General features: G+C 39.9%; 1 protein-coding gene across 1 annotated transcript in view; it reads left to right on the plus strand.

The window, feature by feature from the left end:
- The window catches only part of ADGRA1 (adhesion G protein-coupled receptor A1), a 454,349-nt gene that overhangs the window by 383,054 nt on the left and 46,744 nt on the right, over positions 1-24,551 (plus strand). Inside the window, exons 16-17 of the mRNA XM_030570731.1 lie at positions 449-572; positions 13,334-13,479. Coding sequence (XP_030426591.1) covers positions 449-572; positions 13,334-13,479 — 270 coding nt within the window. The remainder of the gene's footprint in view (positions 1-448; positions 573-13,333; positions 13,480-24,551) is intronic.

A 24,551-nucleotide genomic window follows, 5' to 3' on the forward strand; every position in this document is an offset into this window, starting at 1 on the left:
AGTGTGTGTATGTGTACACAGTAGTTAAAAGTCATTAGCTACTTAAAAGAGCAGGAATGTATTTTACTGTACAAGCTGATAAACATTAATTAAGAATGTATTTAATGTAACGAATTTTGATCTTCAACTTATATGTAATCCTTCAGAGTTGTCATAGTTAGACTACTGCATATTTGACATCTGGCAGAAAACCTTTTAAATACATGAATCACTCTTCATTCTGGACCTGTTTAAAAAGCCCATTGAAGTCAGTAAAAAAAAATTTTAAATCTCCCATTGGTTCAATGAGCTTTAAAACAGACCCTCTATGCTGCAGGTAGTCTAGTAGTCAAGAATCTAAGAGTTTGAAATCTATATGTCAAATATATTTTTTCCAAAAATATAAGAATGCATTTCAAGATTTTTACAATCAAGATGTGAATTGAAAAAATATATTAATTTTAAACAGCACAATCCGAATCAGTAGAAAAGGATGGCACATGCTTCTCAACTTCTGTTTCCATACTGCTCTTACTTTTGCTGTCTTTGCTGGTGGAATCAATCGCATAAAATACCCAATTATATGTCAAGCTGTAAGTACCTTTGTTACCTTATTGTTATTTTTAAAAGAAAAAAAGCCCCTGAAATTATACATGTTGACTTAATACTGGTGATGTTCTTTCTTATCAAAGATTCTATGTTTTCTCAGGCATATGTACCAGAATTAATAATCATTATGAGGATTGTCAAGGCTAATGTGCAACAGTGGAAGTCAGGAACTCTGAATTATATTTCCATCTGTGTCACTGAGTTGCTGTGTGAACTTGGGCAAACATATTAACTTCTCCGTCCTCAATTTCCCTATCCAAAATCAAAATGGAGTTAATACTATTTCTCTTCTTTACAAGAGTGTTGGGGAATATGATTTATTCATGTTTGTAATGCCCTTTCAGATCTTTGGATTAGAGGGGCAAAGTTAGGATTACTACTATTGTGGTTGTCTACCATGAGAATATCATACTAAACTACCATTTCAGCTTTGTAATGTAGGCCCTTTATGCCCACTGTGCAACCACTGAATATATTTTAGCAACTTAATGTTTATAATATATTACGTCTTTTAAGTTCAGCGAAGGCTTTGGTGGCAATGCTTATACCACCCTGTCCCCAGGAAAGGGCTTGTGTGTAAGGGAGCCTCACTGAGCTTCCCAGTATGCAGGTATAGGTGTTGTGTAGGCTGCACTATCCCCACCTCCTCCTCCTGTGAAACCTCTTATATGGGGAGGTACATCCCCAGACAGTCACAGAGGGAGCAGTCTCTGTGCTCTCCTGGATACAGGGCATGAGATTGTGATTGGTCCTTTGGTAGGAGAGGAAGGGAAGAAGGCTGCTTCAGTCCTCCCCTCTCAGCAAAACCTCACAAGGACCAGTTAAAATCCAGCCTTGTATTTCTAATAATTTTTTCTGGAATTCTTTACAACAGATGCCCCCTGTTCTCATGAATGATATTTTTGCTGACCTTTGCTAAAGAATTTCATTAAGCAAAAATATCTGTGACTGCAACACTCATCTTTTATCTAATTGTATTAGCATTGAGACCTCTAATATGAGATGTGTATTCTCCTTTACTTAAACAGGCTATAGTCTTGAAACCCAGTCCATTGAAAATGAATGTGTGAATGATCTCTTTCCATTACTCGTGATCAGAGTGAGTCTGCACAGTCTAGCGACAGTTCTAGTATATTAGAAGTTCTGTTCTCACATTTAATTCAAAAGTGAGCAGAGCTTCATGGGGTTTTAGCAGTCAAGAGGTTAAAAAAACATCACCAGTAATAAATCTTGCTTGCCTTTTTTAGCTAATTTATAAATTATTCTTTGCCCACTCTTTTAATTAAATTTTTTTTTCATTCATGTATTATAATATTTCTGTTGCTAACAAGGAGAATTAAAAAATGTTGCAATTGTTCTTCTGAGCACTCATGATTGCTCAGCAGGCTTACTAAAAATAGCAGCATGTATTTCCCTCTGTATTTCCTGATCAAATTTATTTATAAAGTAAAATTTTAATTGAGATGCAATCTCTCAGTTAGAATAGTGACCCAGGGAATGAATAGACAGCAAGTTACACATCTTCCTTTGAATTATTCCTGTCGGCGGAAAGCAAACAAGACACACAATTCTCCCCATTTTTATAATGGATTGAATGTCACTGCGTGGGTGTTAATAAAGGCAGTATTTGGCCCATAGTTAATACAATTAGTGCTTAATGTATTATGAAGTTCTTAAATATAATCCAATTAAAAATGGTGGTAAAATATTTAGGATCTGTGTAATGTACCTGTGAGGATTTGCAAGACTGTTCTTGCTGATGTAATACTTTCTACTTACATAATACTTTAACTGGAAGATGTCAAAGCCCTTTATGAACAGAAATAACCTTAAAACACTCAAGTGAGTTTGTTACTATATATCCATTGCACAGGTGAATAAACCAAGGCACAGAGAGGTTAAGTGAAAGTCACATTACAAGCTACAAGAAGAACCCAGCAATCCTGACTCATGCTTTGTTGTTCTAACCACAAGACAACAGTTCCATGCTAGAATTCTCCTGTTCTTTAACACTGTTTGAAGCATGTCCTTAACATTTTATACATTTAGATTTCTTTAATGAGTACAGGAATTTATATAATACAGCTCCCATAACCAATTGTAGGAATTCTGTTTCTAATTTTCTGGAACTTGTTCTGAAAGTGGAACATTTATGTTTGTATGACTTTCAGCAAACAGCACCTATAAATATTATAAGCTTCTCTGATGCAATAAACAGTATGTTGTAAAATATGCCTTACATGACATTATTTTATAGGACATGGTTGTCTAATTCATTATTCTGAGATAAATATCTCTTAATATCTAGCCAATTGCATGGTAGTTAACCTCTAAGTTCTAGCAAATCTAAATATCATTTACAATTTTTTTTATCTGTAGTTTGAAAGTTTATAGGACAGCCATGGCCATGTAATTACATGGTCACAAATGACCATCTGTTGTTACAATTTTTGCCTGGTTGTTTACTTTTCAGATTGCACAGTAAAAATGATAATGAAAGATAGATTTTGTTAAATGAGTTATTAATGATTCTGTTATGAGTAATACATAACATGAGTGCAGGGGACTGGACTAGATGACCTCTTGAGGTCCCTTCCAGTCCTATGATTCTACAATAATCTATAGGAATTTTTTCATAAAATGCATGCATATGGTAGTTATTTCCTCTCATGGTATTAGGCAAAATCGTCAACCATTGTAAAGCATAGAGAAATCTAAACAGATCCTGAGAGCCCACACACATACCCCCCAAGGTACCTGCATTAGGGTTACTCACCCACATAAGACCATGCCCTGTCTAAGAACAATGTCAGCACCGTACTCCACCTAGGGTCCAGGGATGACACAGACTCACTGAACATGCATACTGCTTCTCTGATTCCCTGAGAGGAACTGATTGACAGCAAGGGATATCAAATGCACTGAACAACCCATGAAGGGGATATTTCAGCTGATACCACAGGCTGAACATACTGTCCATTTGCAGCCATTGTTTCACCATCACTACCCTTCCTAACCTCCTTGCCTGCCAACATACACATGTAAAAAAGTCATACAGAGCCCCCAGTCCTGGTACCTATCTAATCTTGTGACAGCTCTGTGGGTATTATTGCTGCAGCAGCATTGAAGTAACCTGTAAGGGGCCAGTGCTGGAAAGAAAGGGGACCTGCAGATGGCTTCTCAGAGTGTCTGGGAGCTCATTTATATGATGATACCCAATAGCCCCTCAAGCAGCTCCACACAACGCCCTGTGGAATGGGTGCACACAATGAGTACAGACATTGTCAAGATCAGTCAGGCTAGAGCAGAACCTGTTTAAATAGCCATATTTGGCTCAGGTGTCCCTCAGGACTGTGTAAGCAGGAATGAGGATTGCCTGATCCCTTTTTAAATTCCGGCAGGCACAACTGGACCTGGGCAGAAAGAAAAGAACACTGGTACAGAACTTTAGGATGTAGCTGAAGAAGCTATTACCATAACAATGCTTGTTAATCATACATTTCGTAAAGATGCTATTTCAAATTATTTATCTCAAAGAAGCAAAACAAGTTAATATATATTCCATAGGGGATACAGTTACAGTACCTTCAGTGTGTCTCCCTGCTTTACAAATGTAAACATAAATGCAGCCCTGAAACAAGTCCAGCCCTGCACTGTTTTATGGTGCAGTGCTTGGTAGAAAATTCCAAATGCAGCCTTTTCTGATGGAGTAAACCTGGAGTCACTGCTCTGAGTATTGTGGAGTGAATCTTTTTCTAGCTTTCTCACCATTGTCAGCTTCACACCCCTAGCACTTTCTTTTGCACGACATAACCTCATTACAACTCTTTCACCTACGTGAAATAATAAACTGAGTTCCCTTCAGGTGCTACCTCATTAGCCAACAGGTGTCTTTGCAGAATATTTGAGTTTAACCGTTGCTGTACCCCAGAATTAAGTGTCTCACACTGATCCGAGTTTAGAGAGAAAGTGTTAATGATATGAACAAGGGCTGTTTTCTGCACTAGGCCACTAATGCACCTTTTTATCTCCTTGAATGTCAAGTAGTTGAACTAAATTTAAAAAAAAACAAAAATACTTCTTTTTATGGTACAGTATTTATTTTAATCTGAAATCCAAATGTCTAAAAATTCCTTTTAGATATGAAAATCCCATTCAAACAGTTTTCCTCATTTTGCTGCCTATTAGCTGCTCGTTATTTGTCATTTATATAGAGAGGAAGGATGGTCCACTGATTAGAGTGCCGGCCTGGGACTTGGGAGATCTGAATTCAGCACTCTAATCTACCCCAGTCTTGCGGTGTGATTTGAGCATGTCTCCCTGATCCTGATCCAAAAATGGTCTTAAACATTGCAACGTTATGCATAACTTTTAGGCACCTAGAAAAACATAGGAACACGATTGTCACCCACAATGCCTGAGTTAGGTGGTCAAAAAAGCAGAGGCGGTCAAAAAGCAAACAGGATGTTAGGAATCATTGAAAAGGGGATAGAGAATAAGAAGGAGAATATATTATTGCCCTTATATAAATCGATGGTATGCCCACATTTTGAATACTGCATACAGATGTGATCTCCTCATCTCAAAAAAGATATACTGGCACTAGAAAAGGTTCAGAGAAGGGCAACTAAAATAATTAGGGGTTTGGAATGTGTCCCATATGAGGAGAGATTAATGAGGCTAGGACTTTTCAGCTTGGAAAAGAGGAGACTAAGCGGGGGGATATGATAGAGGTATATAAAATCATGAGTGATGTGGAGAAAGTAGATAAGGAAAAGTTATTTACTTATTCCCATAATACAAGAACTAGGGGTCACCAAATGAAATTAATAGGCAGCAGGTTTAAAACAAATAAAAGGAAGTTCTTCTTCACACAGCGCACAGTCAACCTGTGGAACTCCTTGTCTGAGGAGGTTGGGAAGGCTAGAACTATAACAGCATGTAAAAGAGAACTGGATAAATTCATGGAGGTTAAGCCCATAAATGGCTATTAGCCAGGATGAGTAAGGAATGGTGTCCCTAGCCTCTGTTTGTCAGAGAGTGGAGATGGATGGCAGGAGAGAGATCACTTGATCATTACCCGTTAGGTTCACTCCCTCTGGGGCAGCTGGTATTGGCCACTGTCAGTGGACAGGATACTGGGCTAGAGGGACCTTTGGTCTGACCCAGTACAGCCGTTCTTATGCTCTTATGTTCTTACCTAGGTTCCCTATGCAATAAGTGGGGAGAGACAGGCACCTTAAAAAGCAATCTACAAAGCCAGCATGCTAGGTGGGGAACCCCCTAAAATAGCCAATGAGAGAAGTGGATCATCAGATGAGATGAGTGTGTCCTAAATCCTACCCCTTCTCAGAGATATGTGCCTAAATCCAGGCAGTAGGGAAGCGCCTATCTCTCCCAGTGATCTGTTTCTCAGGTGTGTGTCCTAGGCAATAGAGTCATTCTCACTCTTTCTATGGCCCAATTAATACTTAATTATTCAATTATTTAATTGAAGGGGAACAATTTCAATAGAAAAGATTGAGAGAGAGACCCACATCAGTATATCCCATAGTCCAGTGGTCAGAGCACTCACCTGAGAGGTGACAGATCCCTCTTCAAATCCCTTCTCCTTATCAGTCAGGGGGGGACTTGAACCCATGATCTCCTGCATCCTGTGTGAGTGCTCTAAGCATTAGGCTAAAGGTTATAAGGAAGAGCTCGCTTCCCCCACCTGCTATTTTGTATAGATCTAGGCAGCCATTGAGGCTGCCTATTGGATTTGGTCTTCACGCCCATCTTTAGGAAGAGGAGTGCCTCTCTTCCCCTGGTTATTGAGCATACTAGAACTTAAGCAGGAGATAGGCAGGGCCGGCCCACAACATTTTGGCACCTGAGGCGGGGAGCTCAAATGATGCCCCCATGCTCCCTCACTTGGGCCAAAACTTTGAAAGGTCTCAATTCTGCCTTGTTTCTGATCTACTCCTTTAATGGTACTGTTCCGCTACCTACCCCAATAAAGGAGAACTAACAACTTAGAATGCCTTGTTCAAAAATTTTAAGAAACACTTAACTTTCAAATGCCTGAACAGCAAACGTAACTTTTCTTGTCTGCATAGTAAACACTGACATTTTTATCTGTTTGAAAAATCAAAGTGGTGCTTTCTGTGCCTTCTTGGTTGCAAAGATTTGAACTGCTTCCTAAAGGTCCACAGTCTCCACCAGCTCATGCTTTATTGAGATGGTTGGAAGGCTGACCAGCCTCTCCTGTGTCACTGTGGAGCATAGATGTGTTTTTATTAACTTCAGCTTAGAGAAGCTGTGTTCTCCACTGGCAACTGTTGCAGGAAGAGTTAGAAGTATGCGCAGAGCAACAAAAGCATTTGGAAAAAGGGTGGTCATCTTATTTGTGCACATATATTCCAGAACAGCCTTTGGAGTTGATCCTGCTGAAATGTACCTTGAAAAGGCTTTCAGTTCATCACCTAAATCAGTCGTATCAATATCATGCATGTCATCACGTGTCAACACTGTCTCTTGTGCCTTGCATTGCTGGTGTAGGTCTTCCTCAGGTATAGTGAGGAGTTTTGGAATATCATGCAACATCCCAAATATACTACTGTGTTCCTTGAGCTTCATGAAACATTCTTCAACTGACTGTATTGCACAATCTAGCACCTGGTTAAAGAATTCAACTTTGAATTGTTGTTTGGGGTCTCTTATGGGATTATCCTGTGCCTCATAAGTGTAATCTTCGGTGACTCTTTTATTCTTGAATGAGTGGGAAAATAGCTTCAGTGTGAAGTTCCTCTGCCAACTTCTGTGCACTTTTCAGAATGTTTTGAAATCCCTCATCTGACCGGTAAGGCTGTAGGTATGACTTTGCTTTGTCCAGTTGTTCCATTGCTCCAGATATAACAAGGTCAACACCTTGGAGTTTCTTGCTTACAACATTTATTTCAAACAGTATATCATGCCACAACACTAAGCCACACAGAAATTTGAAGTTATGTATGTTTCTGGTGATTCCATTTCCCTCTGCCACTGTTCTCCCACAAACAGTTCCTGTCATAACATTATCCTCCAGAATGGAACTATGGCATCATTTATCTTCCCAATTTGATGTTTGATAGGCTTTATCGCCTCCACTTGATTTTTCCATCATGTGGCACTCAGTGGTTTCAGTGTCAAAGAGGATGTTCCCAGATGTTGCTTCAAAATTTGCCATCAGTGAGTTGATGCAGAGAAAAATACATAGATGCTTTGAATTACATTAAAAAATTCAGCAGCCTCACTAGAAGCTGATGCTGCATCACTGACCACCAAGTTCAATGAATGAGAACTGCAAGGAACAAAAAAAACTTGAAGGTTTAACTCTCGGATCTGTCTCTGCACTCCTCTGTTCTTTCCTCTCATGTTGGCACCATTATCGTAGCCCTGACCTCTCATGCCAGCTATCGCAATTCCTGTATTTTCCAGCTTTTTAACAAACAAATTTGTCACACCAGCTCCTGTAGTATCATCAATGTCAATAAATTCTAGAAAATGCTCTTTGACAGTCACCATTGCAGGCACATTTTCACTAGGTTCTGTTGTTAAAAAAAAGCACCATTAAAGTAATTTGTTCCGTATGGCTGATGTCAGGTGGGCAGTCCAAAATAACAGAGTAATATCTTGCTAACTTCAGATCTGCCACAATCTTTTCTTTGACTTTTGTTGCCAGTAAACATATGATCTCATTTTGAATTGTTTTTCCAAGGTAGTGGTGTGTGTACATTTCTTGAGTGGTGACTCTTCTTTGACGCTCCTGGAGTACAGCATTAAACTCAACCATCCGCACCACAATTTTAAGGACATTTCCATTGCTTGCAACATACAGCTGATCTGAAGTGCTACACCATGCTAGGTTTTGGGTAGCAAGCATTCTCACAATGGCAATGAGCCTTTTCAGAACATTTTGCCCGTAAAGAGACACTGATGCAATCTTGTCTTGATGCTGATCATCTATGCTGGCCTTTAACCTTAGTCTCATATCAAGTTCTTTCCACTTGCCTTCTCATGAGATGCCAGATTTTTCCAGTCCTTTGTTCCTGTAGAACCTAATGTGGCTGAAACATTAGACTGCAAGAGTTTGCAACAAAAACAGTATGCACCATTCTGGGTTTTTGAGTACATAAGCCATGGCCTCTCCAATTTGTTGCTATTGGGGATTTCATGCCAGTAATGTGTTGGATGGAAACTTCTATTTTCATTGTCTTTGGGGAACATGAAGTTTTCCATTTGCTGTGGCCCATGCAGTACAAGGAAGTCCCTCAGGCTACTGCTCAAGTAAGTCCACAGTCCTGGATCATCTAGATTTAAAGAACTAAACTCAGCAGCAGCTGTTTCTTGTGCCTCCACCAGTCATCTCTGATCTACAGTTTTCTTCAGGAATGTGCATGGTTACATCCATTTGAGATGGAGATATGGATGCTGCAGTAGTTGCCAGGTCACCTGCACACTGACTAACTGGAAGATCGGGCTTCTCCTCACCACTCACAGCCTCACTGGGGCCGGAAGGCTCACTGTGAACATTTGTGTCTATGCATCTCAAGAGAGCTCCTTCCTGCTTAAAGCAAGCAAAGGAAGCTTTTCTATCTCTTTTTCTGAATGCTGCCCCAGAGGGGTGTTTTCTTCTTTCACTCATGACTGCTGTTCTGTGCCAGCTATAGTGGCTCTCAACCCTCAGTTGAAGGGGACAAATAAGCAGGCTGGTAGCAGAACCTGAGTGAGGGAAGATCTCAGCATCTTAAGGGCTTAACTGGCTCCTACTACTTCAGTTGACTGTTCTCCTCAGGTGGGTTCAGGGAAGCAGCAGAAAACAGGAAGCTCCATGAGAAGCTGGTGTTGATCAGTCCAAGCTCCTGGCAGTGCTAGAGAGGTACATAAGAGGCTCCTCCTCCTCTTTCTCCCTGTAGCTCCTACTGCTTTCTGTTATTCTCACTCACCTTTTCTCCTGCCTGCCTGTTGTTTCTCTTGTGCCCTACTTCTTCCAGCACAGCACTCCACCATCTCTGCATCTAGAGCAGAGAATACATATGCACCAGCAGCAGACACAATTTTCTACATTTTGAGTCCTAGTGGCGCCCCTCCTTACCCCCAGTCTGGCACTGGTGTGGCTGCCTCAGTTCGCCTCATGGTAAGGCCAGCCGTGGAAATAGGTATCTGGGCACCCAGAGTGAAGCAGTCGTGCGCATGCCCAGAGGCAGTAACACAGATGCTTAGGAACTTGTACTGCAAAAACATAGGCAGCAAGTGAATGTAGGTGCCTGCAGGGTTAGGCAGCAGCCAAGTGGAAGTTTTGTGGATCAAATGAGGATAATAGTTCTTTCCTACCTTGCAACAGCATTTGGAGGGTAATTACATTACAGATTGTAAAGCACTCAGCTACTATGGTGATGGCGACCATATAGGTACCGAAAATAGATTAATCACCTTCTTCATTTCACTGAAAGCAATTTCCCAGCTCTCCGGGGCTTCAGGGGGTATGTGCAGCCACAACCAAACAGAAGCAAGTGAATTAAAAGCAACCTTCTCCAGACCATGTCTGCCATTTTAAAAAGGAAAAATTGACAATAAGAAAGAAATACAAGTTAAGGCTGTCCAAGGAAGCATTAGACACCAGTATTGTATAGGTTTACCCAAGTATTTGTTCTGGTAATCAATAAGAGACTAGTCATTACCATAGCAACTGTAATATCACATGGTTCTTAAGCTACCTCTAAGACACTCAACAAATTTTTAAAGGAGGATATAAATACATCATCATCTCAAAATTTTTGCTTTAAAAAAGTGTAATAAGCTTTTCAGTTAAACAGTGTATGTTCCATTGATACAGTTCCAAGAACACAGAGGCCTTGAAAAGACTGAGACTATGTAATTATTATGGAAAAATGAGGAGTTTTGCTTTAGCAACTGCAGTTATTAGACAACATAAGAAATGTTGGCTATAACATATGTAGATAGTCCTGGCTGGTCTCCCTGTAGTTTCGGTGAAAACACACACAGACCTGTCAGCACAAAACTCTCTTGTAATAAAACATCACTACTCTAATATTCCCAATCTTTATCCTTTTCTCCATACTGGAAACAGGGCCCATCATGCAAGCATGAACATCATCTGTACACAATGGTGAACCCAAGTACCACATCCACTGCAAGCATATTTTCATCATGTTGAAACTACTTAATTTTTAATCTGTTTGTTTGTATTTTTATATGGCATCTGTCCATGTGTCCTAGACCGAAATCCAATAACACGATATACACAAATAAACCCAAACCTCACTCAGCACCTTAAACATGTAACCCATTAGGACTTTCAGTACCCACCATGTACATTTGAACTCCCATATCCTGTATCTGGATTTGAGTGAGGGTACCCTTACAAACACTTGACATATTCCAAAACACGGTGTGACAAACACGTCTGTTCTATTGAATAAATATTTAACATCAAAAAAATCTATCCTCTAATCCTGTGTTTATGGAGTGAAGTAAGGCCCAAACACGCAGTCAGGCTAGATTATGACAATAGTCCCTTCTGGCTTTAGACTCTATGAAGAAAACGGACATTGTTGCCCTTTGACTTGACTATAGAAGCCCAATGCATTCACCCACTCTGCACTGAGAATATTTTATGAATGCCTTCATATATGTCTGGCTAAATAAGAAGTCTAGAACCTCCATCATCCTTCAAATGTACCAGTCATTCAGGGCCTGAAAACATGTTCTCCTCTATTAAAGGCAGGAAATACCAATAGGTTATTAAATCGTCTTATTATTTAAGAGGTTGTGCAACAGCTAATAGTATTTGTGGTCTCTCTTCCTTGTTACCATGTTTCATCCCATGTTACTGAAGAGACTAATCTCTGAAAGATGGGCCTGGTATAATGAAAAGTCATGTGGGTAGCATGTGACACAGAAATTCTATTGTCTCCCTTTTCTGTTGCTTCTTTGACAGTGCAGTGAAATTATTGCGATTAATATTTTATTGTACTATTGTATTATGATCCACATTAATTTTTATTGGTGATCATATCTGTTGGTACATCAATAGGGAATGGAATTTTATCATCCCATATGTTGTCTGAACTTCACACATTTGTATATACTGACACCAGACTCATCCCTCATGCCCATGCTTTTATTAAACCCTTCATATATTTTCTGAATAATCATACAAAGCACAGCCTCAGTCCTACACTGAAATAACTAGAACAATGTTATTAATTTAGTCCTTCGTATTTTTCTGATTCTTCCTTCTCATTCCCTTCCCGCTTGGATTCATACTGTACTCACTGTGTCCCTGTAAAACTCTTCTGCGAGTTGCACATAAAATAAACCCAGACAGCACTAGCCACTGAACTGGCAACATCTGCCAGCTGATAGTGCATAGATGTCTCATTCTCTTATTTCTGCTTCTTTCACCTCAAGCTACAGCCCCTGTGAAGTTCATACTTTCCCCTGTCTAATATATCAGACAATCCCAGGAAAAAGAAAAGAATTCCAGCAGCCTTTATCTTGATTAATATTTGTTGTGTATATATATAAATATTACGATGTGTTATTAAACCTAAACAAAATTCGTTTTTTTTCTTTTTCTATCAATTATTTTGTTTCAACTTAAGCAAAAATGGAACTCTAGTTTAGATAAATCATTATAATAGATTTGTGTTAGCTTTATTCAGCAATTCTCTGTATTCCTTAAAAATTTATGGGCTTTCCAATTATAGCAATATTTTACTTGTCACAGCAAAATGTCAGGTTATTGCTTCAAAAGTAACCTCATTTTATATAATCAGATGGAGACTTAGCTAATATAATAAAGCATTGTAGATTGGATAAAATTCCAATTATTGTTTCCATAGTAATGAATAACACTTGCGAGCATAGTACAGATGTTAGCATTTTAGTGTTGGTATTTTTGTTTTACTTTTAATGATATACACAGCACTTTATTGGAAAGATCAGAACAGCCACACTGTTAGGTATGTACTTCCTTTTTCTTTTATTTCTGTACGAAGTACTGTTTTAAAAGATGCAGATCTTCTTCACCTACTTTTGGCCTTGGTGTGGCTAAAATGGCCACTTTTTTAAGACATCAATTTTTTGTTAGCATGCCTGAGATGCTAGGATCTTATCCCAACCTCATTTCATCAGGTCATACATGGCTGTACCTCGCTCAGAGGGAAATAAGATATACTGCTCCTACAAAACTTACTAAAATTATTGCTGATAGTACAAATTCAGACAAAACGTTTGCCTTTTCATTGACCCCAGACTTGAAATTTGCATTATATGCAACATAATTAGCAAAGTAGTGGCAGGTTCCTTGCCAACAAAGCTCCGAGAATCAAGCCAATCTTCCATAGACTTAAATTTGCAAATTCAGTGAGTAGCCACTAATGATGCTCTCAGAAAACACATTTTATGTGTTCTGATTTCATAACACCTTACTGGGTTTCTCAGATATTAGCAATTATAATTTAAACATTACTTTAAGTAAGAGATGCCACCTGCATTTTAAATCATTTTAATTCTCTTGCACTGATTAGAAGTAACCAGAGAGATGCAAAAATGTTGTTAAGGCAATCATAAATTCAGTTCATTTAAAATAAAATTATTCTGGTTTACTTGTGCATTTGTACAACAGGCTTATGTTACAAAGTATTTTTGTTTTACTGGCCATTTGCTGATTTCTGTAACTATCACCCTCTTGTTTTAGGTTGGCATAGTATTGCATTATTCCACCCTCTCCACTATGCTATGGATCGGAGTAACTGCAAGGAATATTTATAAGCAAGTCACAAAAAAAGCTCAGCCGTGCCAAAATAGTGACCAACCTTCTTATCCAAAACAGCCTTTGCTCAGGTATGGACTAATAACATTAAAGGTTGATTTTTGTTTCTGAGTTCAATATTTGTTAACAATTCAAAACTTTTAAATAGTCTGTTCCATTATTTGATGTCCTCTTCAGTTGTGCAAACTTTAGGTAAGGCCACTGAAAACCTGAATCCCACAGAGTACTACAGAAATGTCTGTTAAATATGTGGAAAAATCTGCTACTTTACAGAGGTGGTTATGGCTAATTTCACTCAAAACATTGAAATATATAAAAGTTATGTACAGCTAGATTCTGATTCCCTTATTTATTCCAGATAGCACCTACCTCCCCAAGGGATCCTGTTGATTTCCTATTGAGCCAAATACTGTGGCCCATTTGTGGAGTAAGGTACTATTCAATTATCAGAAACTGGCCCATAGTGACCTTCACTTTCCCCTCATACCCGCAAATCTTGCTCGTGCTCTTCATTCCATAGAGATCCCATGCCAGTCCTCCCACCACCCACCTCACCCCACACCAGAGATGATCTATCAAGATTGTCAAGATGCTCAGTAGAGGAGGCCATCTGGAAAGAATTCTTCTGAGTTTGCAGCAGCTGTAATTTCAAAAAATTCTCACCAAAGGGGCATAATTTCATGAGAACTCGGTCCAAAATAGTCAATTCTGTACAAAAATGCTTAGAACAGCATTTTTTCTTGAGAACATAAAATCTGTTATATGGCCCTGATAGACCATGCTGTGTGAACCTGAGCCAGTCTGTTAACGTTATATAGAAATATGCACTGCATATGTGCACATGTTCTGTAAAAAGATATGTGTTTTATAATCCAGACCCCATTGAATGAAATCTTTTATCGCTGTCATCAGTTCTTTGCTTTTTAACATATTTTCTTTCCAAAGATGAAATTAATTAACACTTACATAAAATTTTTCTGGTGGAAAGGAGAAGACTCACACTGACGGCTGGCTTTGTGTTAGATATAAGCAAAGGGAAACATTGTTGAGAGAGCTTGAGTGTGCTAAACTGTGCTTTACTATACCATTCTTCACAGATGTGAATTTCAGTCATTCAGTTATTTACTCATGGCGAAATGAATAATTGTCAATTTTCAAGTACTGCAGTGAGGTTATTAAGGAAGAAAATTGTTTCAGGTTACACAGACTCAATGTATTGTATGTTCTTCAAATTCAAATCCTGTTAGAACTGGAAGAAAACAATAGACAATCAGGTTACAGAAAAGATTACTCTAATTGAAGCCCTTGTTGTGGCAATTGTATGGAGTTCTTCAGCCAGTGTAAATAAATAGTAGGTATTTTAAACTTTGTAATAGAAATGATACTTTTAGCTGTAAGAGTACATGTAAATAATTGTTTAATAGCTAACTAAAATGATTCTACAGTTAGTTTTCTCACTCAGAGCATCGTATGTCCTAGAGATTCAACCACTAAAATGTCTGATGTGATTCCATAATGGCTAGTACTAGTTTCAAAATAGTGAAGGGTCTAATTCATTTCATGTGGAAAATTGGCATATTATGTGGGAAAAAATCAGAGAATGCCCAAACCCAGAATTAGTAATTGTTGTTGTTTTGGAAAGGCAAAGATAATTTCATCGTCATTTTAATTTGGTTATTTCAATGAAGTTAATACCTAAAGTATTCTGTATCATGTATCCATAATATTTCCATAACATCTACTTGGTAATACTTAAATTGTTAGTATATCAATAAGAAGTAGGTTTTAACCAGCTAATGTTAGTTTTTTGGACCTGAAAGCTGACGTTGGCTCCTTTGTGTGTATGAAATATTGTGAAAACAAATTACCTTGATTATGGCACCCATAGATAATTATGCTCACGTAAGAGAGGCTGAGTTGAGGGCTATCATTTGTAAAATGTATATAATATCTCTGCTTCTGTCAAACATGTCTATGACAGCATATCGCATAAACTGCACAGTTTGCTGTTCTCCTACAAACTTTTCTTTCCTCAAAATGAATGTGTAGAATTGCCTGACTTCCCAGTTTTGCCTATGGATGTTTATAAACCCTGTTAATGTACTCTTGCTGTAGGAGACAAGGATATCTGTTGTGATTCACTGGAGGATTCTATTGCTAGAAATTAAACAATAACTCAGTAGAACAACATTTACCAAATATTTACCAAGAAATTAAAAAAAAACTAATGCATTTTTAAAAGAGCTTGATTCACCTTTTAAAGCAGTTGAAATAGTGGAAAATATTGAATAAATACAAAGGGACAAATTTTCAAAATGGAGACTCTTCCTATGTATGTCAAAAGACTTTTGAGGTTACACATACACTTATTGCATTTATATGTGCAAATAATCAAGACAGAGTATCTTTCCACTTGAATGTACATTTTACTTTTTGAGCATGCAGTTTTATACTAATTGTGTGCACAATTACAGGTATATATTTTAGCCTAATTGTGCCATTTAAAAAAAATGACTCATAAATATACATTTGACCCAGAAAGACATGTTTATTAAATCAAACAATGTAAAAATCAATGTAGACCTGTTGTGGTTTTTATCAAGTTTTTCTCCTGTCAGTTTTGCAGGAGATGAGTCTTTGAGATTTTGCAATACTATTTTATTGCTTTTATTGTGACTTGAATTTTATGACTTCCTTTTCATTCTATTCTTTGTTAAAATATGACTTGCAAAAAGGTTTCTGCTTTATTACTATAGCATTTAATAATTTTAAAGAATTAAAGTAAATGACAAATCGTATTTGATGTATTTCCTTCTCAGGCTTTTTTTTCTTTTTTTAAAGCACAGATTTTCTCTGCTTCTTGACTGAGACTATGGGTATTTGATTGCTGAACGAAATGCTGGCCATCTATAGATTATTTTCTTAATATGTATAGGTACAGTGACCAAAACTGAAATGCTTTAGGAACTTAAAGGACATGCTTATAAAACTAGTACATTTTTACTGAAACTCACTCCTCTTTGGCAACATTATTTAGAGTATAATGACTTTTTTTCTGCATAGATCAATGATTAAATAAAATGCAAGCTCTCATGCCCATAACTATTTAATGAAAGAAACTCATTAACTCTTAAAATTCTGGCATTTTCCAAACTGCCCTTCAGATGAATGCTTTAGAATGCTTACAAGACATGTATCAAATGAATGCTTCACTGAATTTTGTGCAATTAAATTCTGACAATTAACACTGCAAAAATGAAGTTAATGCTGTACGTGTGTTTATATAAACATAGTTTGTGATGTGCTTCAGAAGTGGAACTAAATCTATTCTGTCTATGTATGGCATTTGTAAAGTGCCCACCACTGTCCTGGAAGTACTCACCTGATAGACTTTGTCCTCTTCTGTTGGTTGGTTCTGGGCTTTGAAACTTGGCATCATGTCACTGTCAGGCATGGATAGGATCAAGTTGTGCACATAGTGCATACATGGGCTTCAAGTGTGGTCTCTTAGGACTGATCAGTTTAATTTGAACACTGCACGGTACATTTTAGAGAGACTCATAGGAGGAGTGGGGGAAAATTGATCATTAAACAGCTCTGTTAGAATGATTGTGGATGAGAAGAATAATAGACTACTATAAACTGGGTTAGTATATCTGGAAATATGGGTGTTAACCTGTATAATTATACTGACACGGCAGACATATTTATAAATGTATAGAAGGGTCGTGTAGCTAGAGACTGTTGCTAAATTTGTGTCGGGTTACATTAAAATAGAACCTCTGCAGTAAAAACACGCCAAGCAAAGGTGATTGTGTTCCATTCAGCCTTGGTAAATTTTCTGTTTCATTATTCTACCCTGGCCCTGCTTGCAGTGTTCCCATAAGAACTGATAAAAAGAGCTTAATTATAGGCAACTAAGAACACTATTACAGAAGCTCTTATAAATACAAATGGAAATATTCCATGGAAATAGTATTTATGTATTTAGAAGTACAAGTTTAAGTTCAAGTACTTTCAACTCCTGTATTCCCTGCAATTGTTTGGTCAATATATGGCCTACTACCTAAATAATATAAGTACATAATGGAAGAGAAAGAAAAAGAGCAACAATGAAGTTTTATTCATATATACAAATAAACATGGAATAACAGTGAACAAAATCTTTAAATGTAAATAAATGTGTACATTTTCTTTCCTGTATATAATGAAAGAATATCATGTACAGCATGTACATATGTATAGATGTACATATTATGTACAGCATATCATTCCATGAAGTGGGCATTTTTCTTCAATAACAGCATAATCTCAAACATATCCTGAAGACGGTTCCTTCTTGGCAAAAGGATTTGTCCAGTACAACTGGATACTCTTGCCCTAGGAGCAGAGCTTGGCTCTTTGATATTAAATTTGATAAAAAGCATAGCAACTGTTGGATATCATTTCAGTTGATCCAGTTCATGCAATGGACCATTGAGGAATTGCTTCCCAAGAATTCTTAAATCAGAGTCAGATGCAGATGCTCTATTAATCATCAAAGCCATAGAAATTCGTGGCAGCTTTGGATGTAGTAGCTTGATCTACAGGCTTCAATAAGGTGTCACAACAAACCAGATCTTTTTTTTTAAGTTCCTCTTCAGTTATTCTCTTTTCCTGATTCTGCAGCCAATGCAACTTAAGAAATAGGTGTGACACAGGAATAACAACAAATGACTTAGTACTTTTGTTAGTCACCACCATATCGAAGGTCAAAATATGCCTGAACCATTTTCTAAGTCCCTCTTCAAATTATCTGCCAATCAAGAACTGTATTTTGGAGAAAACATGTAAAGTCTTGGATTTTAGCACAAACCCAATTGGCAGAACTGCACCATAGAAAGACTTTATGCTCTCCTCCTCCTGAAGTTTGTCAAGGGCAGTAGAAATTGGGGACATCATGTCCAACTACTCACTTAGAATTCCAGGTCTGGGTTGGAGAATTTTGGCAGCTGAAGATGCTGCATCACAATTTAAATCCTATTACTTGTGTCATAAATGTGGGGAAAGCAATCAAATTCTGAGTTCCAGCATGTAGAGGCAGGTTTAGGGATTGTTTTTCCAAGTGTGGCATTTACAGTCTCAGCAATCTTTGAACTTTGGTTTGCAGTGCAGAGCACTTACCTGCCACATTTCTGAAAAGACGTTTTTGCCAAGAGCCCTGTAAGCATCAGTAGTTGCTACCATGTTGAGTGTGTAAGAAAAACAGATCCTATTTGGTGGCAAGTAAAATATACACTAACAATCAGCAATATTGCTTGACAAAATTTCATCAGTACTCACAGGGCTACATAAATCAGAATCTGGTGAGTCTACTTCCTTACCAGCATCCTCTTTCTCCTGCTTTCCAGCATCATTCTCCAACATCTGAAAACAGCTTGAAGGCTTTAACAAAATTGTTACCATTGTCTGTGAGTACACAGGTTATTTTTATTGAGTCCAGATCAAACTGTTAGTGGATCTCAGTCAATAGAGAAGCAAACGTGTACGAATGTGTTCTAGCGAAGCGTCAGAACCTAAGACTGCTGATTCTGTTAGGTTAGTTGGGTCAGTCCCCTGACAGATAATAGCCATGCTGCCTTCCAAAAAGGAAGACAATTCATGGACAATATAAGGCACAGATGCCAATTTGTTTTTAATTCTTTTCAAGATCCAAGTTGTATTGTCCCATTAGCTTATGTTTTAATGTTTCTGTACAAATAACAGTGGCGTTGGGAATCATTTTTTTAAAATAAAGTGTGAAAGCCACTCCCTTCGACAATCGACAGGGGCAGCATATCACTAATAGCAAAGCTGAGAATTAGCTTATCTATTTTTTCTTTGGACACTGGTCCATCGCAGAGTGCAAGTAAATAATTTTGCATTAGTAATTAAATATAGTTCATTCCATTTTTTGCTAGCTTTATTTTCCTCTCAGACATATTTATTATTTCCTCTGCAGATTTGTAAATCTTCTGAGCACACTACAAAGCCTATCTGTTTACTTCTTTTTTTAAGACTGCTGGGGAGGGTGTGGTCTCAGTATGTATGTTTAGTGGCAGTCCTTCTGTTAATGGTGTGGATTTTAGTTTATTTGGTAGCTACCTAAAACACCTAGGATGGGCACCAATAGTTGAATTTTAAAAATTTGAACAAATAAATAAAACAATGAAGAGGGCCAGAGGACCCACCCCCTTTTGGAAAAATTTGCGAATTATCTGCAAGACAAACGGATCTCCTGGTTTCCTCCCCTCTCCCTCATTCACTGGGTGTCTGGCAGGGGGCTAACCTTGCGAACCCTAGCTCACATAAATAGTCCTATTGCTGATTGTGTCATCAAATACAACCCTATTTGCTATGCAGGCCCCAATTGTTCAATGAATGAGACCATGGAGCTTTGTCTTGTTCATTATGGAGTGTACAAAATGCACATCTTCTAGGATACCCACTGAATGTAATAGGGCATCTAGAGATTGCTGCTTCAGATACTGCATTCCTACAGTGAACTTTACTGTATATAGCTCTTTATGAATGGGCAATATGTCCTTCCTTTGCTACATATCTTATCAAGGTTAGCATTATTGTCATTAAAAATGTACATGTGCAATTTTCTGCAGTGAGAGAAGCAGTGAGATATAAAAAGGCATCTTTTAAAAAGTGGAAGTCAAATCCTAGTAAAGTAAATAGAAAGGAATTTAAACACTGCCCAATTAACTGTAAAATATAATAAGAAAAGCCAAAAAGGAGTTTGAAGAACAGCTAGCCAAAAACTCGAAAGGTAATAAAATGTTTTTTAAGTACATCAGAAGCAGGAAGTCTGCTAAACAGCCAGTGGGGCTCCTGGACAACCAAGATACAAAAGGAGCACTTAAAGACAATAAAGTCATTGCGGAGAAACTAAATGAATTCTTTGCTTCCATCTTCACGGCTGAGGATGTTGTGGAGATTCCCAAACCTAAGCCATCCTTTGTAGGTGAGGAATTGTCACAGATTGAAGTGTCAGTAGAGGAGGTGTTGGAATTAATTGACAAACTTAACAGTAATAAGTCACTGGGACCAGATCGCATTCACCCAAGAGTTCTGAAAGAACTCAAATGTGAAATTGCAGAACGATTAACTATGGTTTGTAACCTATTCTTTAAATCGGCTTCTGTACCCAATGACTGGAAGATAGCTAACATAATACCAATATTTTAAAAGAGCTCTAGAGGTGACCCCCACAATTACAGACTGGTAAGTCTAACGTGAGTACTGGGCAAATTAGTTGAAACAATAGAAAAGAATAAAATTGTCAGACACATAGAAGAATATCAATTGTTGGGCAAAATCAACATGGTTTCTGTAAAGGGAAATCATGTCTTACTAATCTATTAGAGTTCTTTAAAGGGGTCAACAAACGTGGACAAGGGGGATCCAGTGGACATAGTGTACTCAGATTTCCAGGAAGCCTTTGACAAGGTTCCTCGTCAAAGGCTCTTATGTAAATTAAGTTGTCATGGAATAAGAGGGAAGACCCTTTCATGGACTGAGAACTGGTTAAAAGACAGGGAACAAAGGGTAGGAATAAATGGTAAATTTTCAGAATGGAGAGGGGTAACTAGTGGTGTTCCCCAAGGGTCAGTCCTAGAACCAATCCTATTCAACTTATTCATAAATGATCTGGAGAAAGGGGTAAACAGTGAGGTGGCAAAGTTTGCAGATGATACTAAACGGCTCAAGATAGTTAAGACCAAAGCAGACTGTGAAGAACTTCAAAAAGATCTCACAAAACTAAGTTATTGGGCAACAGAACGGCAAATGAAAATTAATGTGGATAAATGTAAAGTAATGCACATTGGAAAAAATAACCCCAACTATACATACAATATGATGGAGGCTAATTTAGCTACAACTAATCAGGAAAGAGATCTTGGAGTCATCATGGATAGTTCTCTGAAAATGTCCATGCAGTGTGCAGAGGCGGTCAAAAAAACAAACAGGATGTTGGAATCATTCAAAAAGGGATAGAGAATAAGATGGAGAATATCTTATTGCCCTTATTTAAATCCATGATACACCCACATCTTGAATACTGCGTTCAGATGTGGTCTCCTCATCTCAAAAAAGATATACTGGCATTAGAAAAGGTTTAGAGAAGGGCAACTAAAATGATTAGGGGTTTAGAACAGGTCCCATATGAGGACAGATTAAAGAGGCTAGGACTTTTCAGCTTGGAAAAGAAGAGACTAAGGGGACGTCTACAGTACAAAATTAATGTATACATTCAATGTTGTGTGTCCCCACTAAAGCGCATGAATTTGGCGTCGTGCGTCCACAGTACCAAGGCTAGCATCGAATGTCAGAGCGGTGCACTGTGGGAAGCTATCCCACAGTCCCCCCCACCAATTGGAATTCTGAGTTAAGCTCCCAGTACATGATGGGGCAAAAACATTCTCGTGGGTGTTTCTGGGTGTGTGTCATCACTTGCTTCTCCCTCCATGAAAGCTACAGAAGACAACCATTTATTGCCTTTTATCGGCCATCTTGAACCGAACAGCTCTCCTATGTTTCACTCCCTTTTTCCAGGATTACCCGTGCAGGTGCCATAGTGCAGCAAGCATGGAGTCCACTCAGATCTCCGCTGCAGTTTTGACCATTGTAGATACCTCATGTATTATCCAGCAGTATGTGCAGTACCTGCAAAACCGGGCGAGGAGGCGACAACAGTGCGATTACTATACCGATTAGGACATGTACACAGACATTCCTAGAAGCACAGCATGTGGCGATTGGGACATCGTGGTGGCGTTGGGCCAGGTTCATGCCATGGAATGCCAATTCTGGGCCTGGGAAACAAGCACAAATTGGTGGGACTGCATAGTGTTGCATGTCTGGGATGATTCCCAGTGGCTGCAAAACTTTCATATGCAGAGGGCCACTTCATGGAACTTTGACTTGCTGCCCCCTGCCCTGAAGTGCAAAGACACCAAAATAAGAGCAGCCCTCACAGTTGAGAAACGAGTGGCCATAGCACTGTGGACGCTTGCAATGCCCGACAGCTACCAGTCAGTCGGAAATCAGTTTGGAGTGGGCAAATCTACTGTAGGGGCTGCTGTGCTGCAAGTAGCCAACTCAATTGTTGATCAGCTGCTGTCAAGGGTAGTGACTCAAGGAAATGTGCAGACCGTTGTGGATGGCTTTAATGCTCTGCTTTTCCCTAACTGCAGTGGGGCGACAGACAGAACGCATATGCCTATCTTGGCCCCGGAACACTGGGGCGGCCAGTACTTAAACCGCAAGGGGTATTTTTCGATGGTGCTGCAAGCACTGGTGGATCACAAGAGACATTTCACCGACATCAACATGAGATGGCCAGAAAAGGTGCATGATGCTCGCATCTTCAGGAACTCTGGTCTGTTTGAACAGCTGCAGGACGGGACTTACTTCCCAGACCAGAAAATTACTGTTGGGAATGTTGAAATGCCTATAGTTATCCTCAGGAACCCAGCCTATCCCTTAATACCATGGCTCATGAAGCCATACACAGGCAGCCTGGACAGTAGTAAGGAGCAGTTCAAGTATAGGCTGAGCAAGTGCAGAATGCTGGTAGAATGTGCTTTTGGACGTTTGAAAGCGCGCTGGTGCAGTTTACTGATTCGGTTAGATCTCAGCACAACCAATATTGCAATTGTAATTGCTGCTTGTTGTGTGTGCCACATCTGTGAGAGTAAGGAGGAGACATTTATGGTGGGGTGGCAGTTTGAGGCAAATCGCCTGGTGGCCAATTTCGCACAGGCAGACAACAGGGCGATTAGAAGAGTCCACCAGGACGCGCTGCACATCAGAGAAGCTTTGAAAGCCAGTTTCATGATTGTCCAGGGTATGGAGTGACAGTTGTGTTTGTTTCTCTTGAAGTTACCTACCCCCTATATATATGAAAGGAAATAAAGTCAAAATTTGTTTAAAAACCCTTTTATTTTATTTGTTTCACAACACATTGAGAGAAATAAGAATGTAGACTGGTCAGGGTGTGTTGGGTAAGGGGGGGTGGAGGAGGAGGGAAAGACAAGTCCGGAAACCAAATCAAAAGCTTGCCTATGCCAGCTTTCTGCTGCTTGGGTGATCCTCTGGGGTTAAGTGCAGAGCGGTGCAAGGTAGTTTCGTGCCCTAGGTGAAACTTCCACCTTGCACCCCCCGCAGCCCTGCAGCAGCTCCCCACCCCCCCAACCTGAAGTATGCCCTCCGCCCCCATGGCAGCTCCACACCCCCTGGCCCGAGAAGCCCTGCGGTACCTCCCCACCCCAGCTCACCTCTGCTCCACGTCCTCTCCAAGCAGGACTGCGCAGTGGAACCCCTGGGCTGGCAGCTGCCGGCAGCGGCATGCTGACCCAGGGGACCTCCCTGGGTTGCCAGCAGTGTGCCAGGGCAGTCCAGAGGATTCCGGGGGCCTGGGGTCTTTGGCTGCGGGGGGCCACCACTTTGGCATTAATTGGGCGGCGGGGGGGCCCTTCCGCTCTGGGACCCGCCACCAAAGTGCCCTGGAGACCCGCCGCAGGGCCCCCCCCACACAGCCAAATTGCCACCGAAGCGGGACCAGCTGCTGAAGTGCAGCCGGGTCTTCAGCGGTAATTCTGTGGCAGAGCGCCCCCGCTGTGGGTCTCCAGAGCACTTCGGCAACTGGTCCCAGAGCGGAAGGGCCCCCCGCTGCCGAATTACCACCGAAGACCTGGCCGCATGTCGGCTGCGGGTCCCACTTCGGCGGTAATTCACCGGCGGGGGGTCCTTCTGCCCCGGAGTGGAAGGACCCCCCTGCTGGTGAGGACTGGGAGCAGAAGAAGCGAGAGTTTTCCGGGGCTCCCGGAGCAAGTGAAGGACCCCGCTCCAGGGGTCTCGAAAAACTCTTGTGGGGGCCCCTGCGGGGCCTGGGGCAAATTGCCCCTCTTGCCCCCCTCTCTGGGCGACCCTGTGGCGCGCTGACCCAGAGGAAGCCCTGGGCTGCCGGCAATGGCACGCTGACCCAGGGGGGACCCCCTGGGCTGTTGGATGCCACGGCGGTGCACTGACCCAGGGGACACCGTGGGCTGCCCGCTGCCGATGCCGCCGGCAGCTCAGACTCCCTCTCTATCCCAGCAGCAGCAGCTGCTCA

Source organism: Gopherus evgoodei, chromosome 7, assembly GCF_007399415.2.
Source record: "Gopherus evgoodei ecotype Sinaloan lineage chromosome 7, rGopEvg1_v1.p, whole genome shotgun sequence".
NCBI classification, from domain to species: domain Eukaryota; kingdom Metazoa; phylum Chordata; order Testudines; family Testudinidae; genus Gopherus; species Gopherus evgoodei.